General features: G+C 34.8%; 1 protein-coding gene across 10 annotated transcripts; it reads right to left on the bottom strand.

Annotated features, from left to right (window-relative positions):
• Positions 1-7,417: 7,417 nt before the first annotated feature.
• LOC104228495 (uncharacterized) lies at positions 7,418-10,459 on the bottom strand. 10 transcript variants are annotated; one of them, XM_009780964.2, is made up of 6 exons: positions 10,283-10,459; positions 10,067-10,134; positions 8,204-9,205; positions 8,059-8,124; positions 7,779-7,977; positions 7,418-7,672 (listed from the first exon to the last, which is right to left on the bottom strand). In XM_009780964.2, the coding sequence occupies exons 2-6, from the start codon at positions 10,067-10,069 to the stop codon at positions 7,608-7,610; spliced, it is 1,335 nt and encodes a 444-aa protein (XP_009779266.1). In that variant the 5' UTR covers positions 10,070-10,134; positions 10,283-10,459; the 3' UTR covers positions 7,418-7,607. The 10 variants fall into 10 exon arrangements, with proteins under 10 accessions (XP_009779266.1, XP_070003605.1, XP_009779267.1 ...); XM_070147504.1 differs by having other exon boundaries at positions 10,067-10,129; XM_009780965.2 differs by having other exon boundaries at positions 10,305-10,459.
• Positions 10,460-11,942: the final 1,483 nt, after the last annotated feature.

Genomic DNA, 11,942 nt, shown 5'->3' with positions numbered 1-11,942 from the left:
ATAAACAAGTATAAAGTTGAGGGCGACTTGCCAGGGAAATATAGAGTCGCACTTAATATTATTATTGCTTGAGAATTTGATGTCATGGCCATGAAAGAGTAAGGAGTTTGCTTGAATAAATTCTGATAATAAGATAACAGTTGTAGGGGACACTTTCAATAAGGGTTATAATTGATTCGTCAATCTTTAGTGAAATAAGAGATTTAACTCTCTAATAAATAAATAAAAAAGCAACCGTTAATAATAACTTTTAAAATTTTGGACATCATTAGTAGCCTTTGTGAAGAGTTACAACTTACATCATTTCAAACAAACGTGTATTATTGTTTTTTTTTAATAATAGGATATTTAAGTTATTTAGAAGGATATTTTGGTAATTTGACTTTTCACTTTTGGGGTTCCTATTTTTATAATAACTAGTTTCTATATAAGTGCGTTGCACTAAATCTTCAGTCAATTATTTTTATGATATAGCAATAGAGTAAAGTTATTAAAATATTTTAAAAGAATTGCTTTGAATATCAATATTATTACATTAACATTAAAAAAAAAACTTGAATTCCAATGATTGGATATCGTCTTAACCTGCAAAGATGATCTATTTGTTATTATGCTCTAAGAACAAATACTATCTAAACTTAACTAATTATATTACCTTTGCAGGTTAAGACGATATCCAACAATTGAAACATAGTTCTTGACTGATGCTATAACAATTTGTAGTTTTTACCTTTTCATGTAGTACATTAAGTATAAATATTCGTTAGAAATTGCATATTTGGTTATTTATAAAAAATAAAAATAAAGTTGACTTTCCATTATAATTTTCACCCAATTGCTTATCAAGGAGATGTAATTAAAGATTTATTGACTTAGCTTGATGTATGAATAAATATATTTAACTGTATGACATCCACCTATAAATAAGATATGTATTCAATTTAATAAAATACTAAAAGTATGTATTAGCTTGTAGTCCGATTTTCGTTGTCAAAAACCGTATAAGATAGAGACGAAGGTAGGGATTACATAACTAAATTTGCTTAACCTCCGGAAAGAATTATATAATAATATAATAATATTAAAAGAATTGACTATTTAGTAGCCGAATAATTATAAAACACATTTGGTGGCTATTATATATGTTTACCGTAGCTTTTTACGGTTTTTATAACTTAATTTCTTTATTTATCTTCTCAAAATAAAATATCAACGACGTTTACAATTTTTTATTACAACTTTCTCATTTTTTTTCCTAGTCTAATCCTGATGAAACTTTGATTTAAAAAAGAAAAAGGATTCTAAGTTTTTGGGTTAATTGAAATGAAAACAGTTGTCAATTTGAATTGGAAACGATTTCAAATTCATGGCCAGTTGTCCAAAATTTAGGGAGGCAGGATTTTAGTTGAATCAGAATTCGACATAGTTGATGAAGTTAATATTACTATTCTATCCAATACCTATATCTTTTTCAAAAACAAAATTTAGATTTTAGGGGTATAAAAGTCAATCAGTATTTCGAGGATATTTTTGTCGTTCAACATTTAGCATTTAACATTCGTGCTTTTATAATAATATATATAAATAGATTAGTGTGATGACTCAAAATGTCATCTTTAAATTAAATAATCATCTCGGTATTTTTAAGACCTTGAAAAGCGGTATCAATAATTCCTCGACTTTCGTGCGCAATCCGTATAATTTTCTGGAAGGTTTTTATGTGAAAAATGGATTAAATTGTGAACTAGAGCTTTAAAACTCAACCGAGTTGACTTCGGTCAATATTTTGAGCAAACGAACCGGGATAAAAGTTTTGACCATTCCGGTAGTTCCGTATCGTGATTTGGGACTTGATCATATGCCCGAAATCGAATTTGGAGTTCCCTAGATTAAATTATCGCCATTTAACGGAATCTAGAAATCTAAGGTGAAAGATTTCTTAGGTTTGACCGGAGAGTTGACTTTTTGATATCGGGGTCGGAATCTAGTTCTAAAATTTTTTATAGCTTTGTTATGTCATTTATGACTTGTGTGCAAAATTTGAAGTCAATCGGACTTGATTTGATAGGTTTTTGCATCGAATATAGAAATTGGATGTTCTTAGTTTCATTAGGCTTGAATGGGGGTGTGATTCACGATTTTAGCATTATTTGATGCGATTTGAGATTTCGACTAAGTCTGTATTATGTTTTAGGACTTGTTGATGTATTTTGTTGAGGTCCCGAGGGACTCGGGTGGATTTCAGAAGGTTAACGGATATAAAAAGGCTGCTGAATTTTCTTTTACAGCATATGAACAGTACCGTGTACAGTACCTCATGAACAACATCGTGTATAGTACCCCATGAACAGTACCGTGTACAGTACCCCGTGAACAGTAAAAATGCGTGAACAGTAACCCCCGAATTCTGGACAGAATGTTTATTTCTGAAAATGTCCCATTTTCCATTTTTGTCAAATTGGAGCTCGGGAAGAGGCGATTTTCGGGAGATTTTCAGAAAAAACAACGGGGTAAGTGTTCTTAACTTAATTTTGGTTAGATTACCCGAATCTATTACTAGTTTTGGTATTAAATCTATGAATTTAGTTGGAAGAGTTTGAAAACTCTCTCGGATAGATTTGAGGATTTGAGGGTCGAAATGTTATCGAAATTTAGTAATTTTGGTATGGTTAGACTCGTGGTTGGATGAGGTTTCATATTCCGTAATTTTTATCGGGTTCCGAGACGTGGACCCCACGGGCGAATTTTTAGTGCAATTTCGGATTTTTAATGGAAAATATAGAATTTCATATGGAATTGATTCCTATAATTTTTATTGACTGAATTAAATTGTTTATGACTAGATTTGAGAATTTCGGGCACGAATTCACGAGGCAAAGGCTTGTTGAAATTTTGAATTGGTTGCAAAGTAAGGTAAGTGTTTGGTCTAACCTTAGCTTGAGGGATTAGGAGCTGTGTCATATCTGTTATGTGTTATTTATTGAGTACGACGTATAGGCATGATAATGAGTATCTATACGTTGGTGTCACCATGCCCGTGAGTCTTATACTTTGATTAATCTGAATCCGTTTCGTAGTGTATATGCTCTATATGATAATTTCTATTGAGGAATATGACTTGTGGAATTATTATTGTTTTGATGTTGTTTCCCTTGCCGGGATGTTATTGTTTTGATGTTGTTTCCCTTGCCGGGATTTGATTGTTGTACTATTGTTCCCTTACCGAGATTTTATTGTGATTTCATTTATTTCATTGCCCTTATTTCTTGTGATTGTTGTTTGGGTGAGGAAGAGTCTTAAAGCACGAAGGGTGATGCCGCGTATGATTTTGTGAGGAAGAGTGTAAAGCACGAAGGGTGATGCCGTGCCGCACGATGTACAATTCCGTGCCGATTATATTGATTTTATGGTGAGGAAGAGTGTAAAGCACGAAGGGTGATGCCGTGCAGTTTATATTGATTCTTATGGTGAGGACGAGAGTAAAAGCACGAAGGGTGATGCCGTGCACTTGTCCTTAATTTTTCCTGATTCTAACTGAGTTATGTTGTCCTGTACGTTTATTTACTGATTTTCCGTTATTACTTGATTTTTTTTCGATGTTATAGATTCCCTTACCCTATTTGCCTTGTGTTTGTTGCTTTGGTGAGGAAGAGTGTAAAGCACGAAGGGTGATGCCGTGTATTATTTTGGTGAGAGAGTGTTAAAGCACGAAGGGTGATGCCGTGTATTGTTTTGGTGAGAGAGTGTTAAAGCACGAAGGGTGATACCGTGCACTTTCTGTTTGTTGTGTTTACTTGTTATTAACAATTCAAGTGTATTAACTGTTTAGATCCCTTTACTGTTGTGATCCTTTGTGTTGGAATCCATAGTGTTTACAATACCTCGCCTTATTTTTTTTAATATGTCCAATACTTCAAATTTCAAGAATTGTTACATTTTTAACTCAATTGATTTCTCAACTAAAGTTTCCTTAAACCATTTGAAGTTGTACTTTACTTAAAAAGGAATTTCTACTATGTTTTGATTTATTAATTTCTCGTATTAAAGGTAATGATTCCTTCGATATTGTACTTTAATTGAAAATGGTATTTTCTTTATCAAATGATTTCTAAAAATAACTTCATCTTTTCTTGTTGATTTCCTAATTGGGTTGGAAGTTGTACTCTACTTTATGTTAAGTGAAGGAGGCTCCTTGAACATTCTTAATTGTATTGGGTTATGGAACCTATGAGCTGAGTAACATGAGAATATTGTTGTGCAATGTGAGACAGAAATATGTGGGCACAAGGTGCCGGGGAAAATATTATGGTTTTATTTAATGGCACGTGAGTTGTCCGTGCGGTTGTGACATAAATATGGGCACGAGGTGCCGTGAAAATATGAAAATGGGCTGAGACCTATATTATTTATGATTATGAAATGAGGTGTCACAAGGTGACCTTTACTCGAAAGAATTATATTCGAAAGATGCTTATCTGAAAGATATTTATTTGAAGGAAATATGTTCGAAATATATTTATTGAAAAACATATTATCTTAGAGATTATTACTTGAAGGATTTCTAGGCGAAAGATTTATATTTGAAGGACTTGATTAATTGATTGCACTTGTATTTATTATTTGTTGAGAAGCATTTATGGTGTTCTTGTCGTCTGCTATTTATATCCCTGGTTGATCATTGTTGTCATCATTGTTATCTGCTTCCTATTATTTTTGTACGCTATCTTGCACAGGTTTATTTGGTAGTCTGATCCTAGCCTCGTCACTACTTCGCCGAGGTTAGGCTAGGCACTTACCAGCACATGGGGTCGGTTGTGCTGATACTACACTTCTGTATATTTTTGTGTACAGATCCCAATGCGGTAGACTTCGGACCGCAGTGAGATTGTTGTTTCTTGTTCATCAGGCGATCTCAGGTAGTCCTACAGGCGTCCGCAGGCCTTGGCGTCTCCTTCTATCTACTATTCCTGTTTCTTTCATGTATTTTCAGAGACAGTGTTGTATTTATTTCTTTCAGATCTTTATTTGTAGTACTCCTAGACAGTCTGTGAAGTTGTGATACCAGTCTTGGGTAGATTTGTTATGGATTGGTATTAGCAGTATTATTAAATCTTTACAATGTAGTCTTCCGCTTATTCAATTATGTTGTTATCTAATTGTTGGCTCTTAATCGTTATCGGATTAAAAATGGAAATAAGGTAGATAGTTCAATTGGTTGGCTTGCCTAACTTTCATTAGTAGGCTCCATCACGACTCCCGAGGGTGGAAAATTCGGATCGTGACAATTAGTTTCCACAAATTATATATCTATATTACGCAAACATAATTACTCAATAAAAGGACTTCCACAATATATACTATAGGTATAAGTGAATTCTATGTTATTATCTGTTTAGCTAAATGATTCAAGATTTTCCTAAATTAAGATATCAACAACAACAATAACCATCCAGTATAATCTCATAAATGAGATCTGGAGAGGGTAGTGTGTACGCAGATTTTACCCCACCTTAATGGGTATAGATGTTGCTTTCAATAGACCCCCAGCTCAAGAAGAGGAAAAGAGACAATACAACAGTAACAACAACAAAGGCTAGAAAAATAATACCAGTAACCTAAGAAGCAGAAAATTAGATGGAAAAACCAATATCAATAACCGTTAATAATGGCAAGGTACTAGGTAAACGGAGCGAAAAAATAGTATGAACACAACATGAACCACTAGAAGTCTAAGACAAGACACTATCAGACTAGCCTTACACCCAGTACAGAGTAGAAAACACTTAACAACCTCCTAACCTTCAACCCTAAAGCTCAACCTCTACACCTTCCTATCAAGGGTCATGTTCTCGTAAAGTTGAATCCAACTCATATGTAATATGAAACATGTTCTAATTTGACAACATAAGTTTTGTTAATGACAAAGCAATTGAGACATATAAAAAGGAACATATACCAAGAATATCATTTATAAGGAAGTTTATGTAAGATTCACTTCATTATATTTTATAACTCATAAGATTGAAATAAATTAAACAATCATGTGTATCTAATTAAACTTCGATTGTTTTATCTTCATAGGTTTAAAAGATATCTAATTATATTAACCTTGACAAATAAGTCACAGTACGAAAATCCACATTGATCATTCACATAAACCTGTGGTTTATTCTTTTATGCCTAATTTTACACTTAAAACTTTATTTAATAATAATAATGTTATTATTATTATTATTATTATTATTATTAATTTGTGTACTACATGCCTTAGTATACACGTGCATAAGAAACTAGTCATACTATATAAAATGGAAACAAAAATCATGTACAAGTAAAAAAAACATTTATTTTATTTTCACAGGCGGGTGGGTGGGTATATGAAGCAAAATCCTCACTGTGTGAATTATCATCTTCTCGGACCAAATTCAAATAGAGCTCCATAATCAGAAAACGAAGTGGATATAAATTTAGAAGGTCAATTTCTCCTAGAAAAGGACCTTATTTAATTTGATTGGTAGGACATCTGGTAATTATTTATTTTGTTTAAAATATGAATTTTGAATTGGGGAGGAGGGATTCCACGCTTTCTAACTCCTATTCTAGTGAACCATATTTATTTTTTTGGTTCTTAACTCTTGACACAATGATATTTTTCCCGAAATTGGTGACAGAGAATGAATCAAATTATGATCTTTTGACAAATGTACTTTTTTTTATTCGGACAATCCTCTCATTATGTGACTGTATTTTGTGCTCGATTATTAGTTATGTTGTTTTAATTTGCTACTAATTATAAGTTAGTTAAATTTTTATCCTCTCTCTACAAAAGAAAAAGGAAAGGTAAAAATAAGTGAACTACTTAAAAAAAAATTACCCCCATGGCTATAAGCTAATCCTCTCCTTGGTGCATACAGTTCGCTACTGTCTCTGTCACCTCTTTGGTTATTCCTCTCTACTGAACTTCATTAACTCAAGGACATGATAATTGATAATCTAGCTGGCTGTCCCTGAATTTTATGTGCAAGTACTACGTTTTTGTTGGATAACTGGAACTCGTAGAAAGTTATTTACATTAGGGTAAAAAACTTATCCATACCGGGCATTTAACCCTGTTCGTATTAATCCTGTTGAGTGTTGGACATACCCAAAATCTCTCTCAAGGCCGCTTCTTTATAGTAGAGTATATTACAATGGATTACTACCATATACTTCAAATTTCTTGATGCTGTCTCAAAGAGGGCAGGTGTTCGTCGACCTGAAAAAGACTGGAAATACGAGGCAAAAGCTTCCTCCAGAAAGAAATGACTCGGTATAACTGGATTCCCACCCCACTCCCGAGAAAATGAAAAAGGAAATAAGGACCAAACTCGCAGTCCGTCATGGCTATACTGTGAATAACTGGATGGCCGTACTCCAGTGAAATAGAACATGATCTGCCATTGCAATCTTATTTAGTATGTTACAGATTTGTTCATAAACGCTTGCGCTGTCAAATTACAATTGCCGGAGCATATAGTCCACATATTTTACATCAAGAAAGTTATTTGTCTCTTATTTACATGGACAAGAACATTCTTTATACTCCCATTGATCCACCAGCATTGAACTTACAGATTCAGTTCCTCCTTTCCATATATTCGCTGAAGCTCTCGGGTTGCAGCTTGAAATGACTCTGATGATGAGAATCAGTTCGAACATAAATCATATGCATCAGATATTTGATGACTTGTCACACACAAAGAGAGAGAGAGAGAGAGAATTAATTTGGATACAACTACCTTTCCAAATTCGGAAAGCTTTTTGATTGATAGGGGAACCAGTCACCGTTTGAATCGCATTGAATAACAAACTTTGTGGTGTGCTCCTTAGCTCCTGTGTCACCTGGTATATGGTTTTTCCATTCTCAAAGTATATGTGATTGTTAGGGTGCTTTGTCTTGCAACCAGCATGACGCTCAAATTCATAGGCATTAAGCACCTTCAAATGTGTATATAATTGCAAAATCAGCACACAGGCAAAAACCGCTATATGAATGAAAAAGTAAAGTGAATAACTTGCCTTTGAATAGTTACATGGTTGACAGCCGCATAGGTAGCCCGAACCTTTTATAATACCACGAAGCTCCTTAATTATAACACGCAGGAAGATTGCTGGTAAGCCATTGACAGCAAAATTAATGAAATTCAAATAGAGAGAAATGTACCTGCGGGGACAAGACATATTTTACAGGTACCCCGTCAAGCATCCCTGTTGACACCAAACTTCTAACATTTGATGGAAAGCTGTTAGGAGCTCCTTTATGTGCAGATTTACATTCTATTTTGTTTTTTGGCATGGAATCATGCGTAGATTTTGAAGTCTGAGAGGATATATCAACTGCATTAGCATTTGATCCATCAAGCTGCTTGTCACCATGTGTTTCTGATGTCTGAACTGACGATTGATAATGCAAATAATCATAACTACCAACTGGCCTTGCCAGAACATCAATATCAGACACCAATTCATATCCAAATAATGTGTCTGAATCCCCTCCGGTATAGGAGTCAGCAATTGATATAGTATTGTGACCTTTCTCAACATTGGATCCAATGGATCTAGTACTTATAGCCCCAGGATTGTAGGGCTGACATTCACTGTTCTTCCCATATGCATGACCCATGCATAAAAAGGATGTCTCACTAACTCTATTCTTTACCTGTCCGATAGACATGTCAATGTTGTTTTCACTTGGTGAATGAAAAGCATTCGCTGAATCTTCAACCTGATTAACTTTAACTTTTCTGATTCCACTATCGCTTACGCATATATGTGGTTCTTCAGTAGTGTATGACATTGATAAACCAACTAATGTATCATCTCCAATTTGGTTGTCAATCACCTTTTCCCTTGTGGTTGAATTCCCTGTGTTACCAGGAGACGTGCTTCTCTCAGTTAAGTCGATTGGCCTGGGGGTACCAACTCCAAACAGCCTATCAATGAATTGGCATGCTCCTGACTGAAGACCAGAAGTAGTCTCCCAACATGTGGAATTTTCCATTGCAAGTTCGGAAGCTGATTTGCCGAGTGAAGTGTTGACAGCTTGTTTCTTGTTAGGAAATAACTCCGGCTCAGCAGCACTGGAGAACAATGGGTGAGTTCGCTTTGCTTCAATTCTTGATGAGCTATCAAAAACTGCTTGTCCGTCGGATAGATGTCCACCACCCTTTGGTATCCAAAAGTCCTTGTCATGGAAAGACTGGAAAAGATCTAATATGAATGAACTAGATAGGTTGATTCCTCGCAGTATAATCTCCTTATGGTAAACAGGAATGGTGGGCAGGGTTTGTGAATTGGAACAAAGCAGGTGAAAACAAACGAGTGTGGTGGTTGGGTTTTTTTTTTTTTGGGGGGGGGGGGGGGTGAAAATAGCACGACGGTGTGACAAGAATTTCTCAGCACTAACCAACAAAAGAAACTATATATAACTTGATGCAAAGACCAAGTATGAGACGCATCACAAAGAAGATATCAGCAAAATCACAGCATCTCATCAACATTGTTTTTTATTTAGAAATGGATTAAAATTGATTTCTACTGACAATTTTAGCTTTAAGTAATGGACTAGAGCTTAAAGTGGTAAACTGAAGCAACACTACTAATTTCACCACTGAGTACAAGTATTAAGCAAAACCAAAAACATATTATCTTTAATAGTAAATAATCCAAGTCATTCGGACAGAATTGTTCCACTTACTGGACATCTGACATTTCAACGAAAATTAATACTCCTTCATCTAAAAAAGAATGACACTGTTACTATAAAAAAAATCAAAACAATTGCCTTAATTTACCATCTTCTGTGTAAATGTGCAAATTTTATTTCATAGGAATTAAGAAAAGAGACTGTCTGAATTTATACTGAAAATTAAAATTAGGTATGTTAACTCTTGCACCACAAAACCAACCACTCTTTTAGTAACAGAAAGAATGTAATTTTCTTCTAATAAGCACCCCAAAAATACAATAAAATCAACGCACAAACACTCACGTTATGGAGCTTCTAATAAAGACTAGAAACACTTACCATTCTGCAGCTTTTACTTCAACGAATTTGACGGCCACAACTGCTCATATTTTTTTTTTTTACCTACACTTCAAATTCTCAGAAAACAAAATGTAAGAAGAATTATCAGCTCAAAATTTACTTTTACCGTTCTACTATTCGAAGCGGAGTGTAAAATTCTTAGTCAGTTAAAAGCCCTAAATTGTGAATTGGGACATAGCAAAGAGAGGATCGTACAATCGGAAATTGAGGAAGATACCAGGAACGGCCAGGACAATCTTCCGGCGGCATCATCGGCGGCCGCCGACTGTATATTGAGGAAGAGATTTTTTTTAAAAAAATTCTTTTTGTTTTTGCTTATTGAGGGGTGTTACGGTGACTGAGGAGCAGACGATCGGCTCTCGTGGAGACTACAAGATTGTAACTGAACCTGCATTATCAGATTATACTGTTAAACCCTCTTTTACCGTACACGTGTCTTAGATCTGGCGAATCGTAGCCGTTTATGTGGCTTTTTGTCTCCTAACTTTGGGCATTTCGGGGAGTCCGGAACCTAAATATTGTTTTTTTTACTCAAATTACCTTAATAGGTGTTTAAAAAAAATACATTTCTATATATAGCGTGCAAATACAAGACGCTATATATTAACGGTAACGTCTGCCGTTAAGGTATAACGTCTTGTATTCATACGCTATACATATAACGCCCAAAAAAACGCTATACCCTGAATATGGACCCACCAATAAGTGAACTGACAAACACAATAATTTAAATGTGTATAGCGTATATTTAAAGAATTCTATACGGCAAAAAATTTTCATATCCCGGGCTAGCCATTTCCTATATAAAGTGGTTAGGATTTTAAGAAAATTCGTTCACATAAAATTCTAACTCCCGTTTAATTTTTTCTTGTTGTTAAATTCTGAAGCATTTTTTTCGTAATGTCTGAAGAGCGTAAAATAAGAGTTTCATTATATTGGGGGGAGGGTGATGTTGTGATGGAGAGTAACTCTGTGAGGTATAGTTTATCTCCACAGGGTCATGTTAAGTTACCACTCACAATAGAGTACGATAAATTGATATCGTTGTTATGCAAAAAAAATGAGTGTGAGGAAACGTTCAGTGATACTTAAAGTAACCGGAAGATATCCGTATTCTGTCACTCCGCAAGGGGCTGCTTTTTACTCGGAGTTAAACATCTACGATGATGAAACTTTGAGGGATTTTCTGATGACTCCGGATAAATTCCGGGAATATCTTGTAATAAATATGTTGGATATGTACGTCAAGGTCGAAGACGTTCTAAACAATGAGGTTGTCGGACAGGTTCCGGATAACCCCCAGTCATCGGGTGGCTATTCTGGAGGAGTTTTTGCCGGACAGGTTCCGGATAAAAGAGTTTTCCTTGATTTAAACTTATCCCCGCATGCTTTACATAATTCACAAGACGAGTGGTAAGCTTCAATTTTCCTTTGTGTTACGATGTACATTTTTGTTGTATTGAATTTGCATTAACGCTTATATATTTAAAAGGGGGTACATGCCGGATATGAATTTTACAAATTTTGAACCCAAGCATAGTTTTGGTGTGTTGGATCATGGTGGTCCATCCGGGAGCCATCACCTAAATGAAAATATCCATCATGGAATTTCATCACATTACGACTTGTAAGTGAAGTGATACGGCTATATGGAAAATATTTATTAAATTCAGCATCTTATTATTTTGTTGATTGTGCAGTGAAAACGAGCAAGTTGAATCAAATGTACTCACTCAATTGCCCGAAGACGACGTAATAAATCGGGATTTGACAGATGCACAGAGTGAGGAAGAGAACAGTGATTACGACAACAATGTTGATGAATCTGGAGACGAGACACCCTTTCTTCGTAAGG

This window comes from Nicotiana sylvestris, chromosome 6 (genome assembly GCF_000393655.2).
Source record: "Nicotiana sylvestris chromosome 6, ASM39365v2, whole genome shotgun sequence".
NCBI classification, from domain to species: Eukaryota; Viridiplantae; Streptophyta; class Magnoliopsida; order Solanales; family Solanaceae; genus Nicotiana; species Nicotiana sylvestris.
The sequence above is the reverse complement of the archived record's forward strand: the minus strand, read 5'-3'. Positions and strand labels throughout refer to the sequence as shown.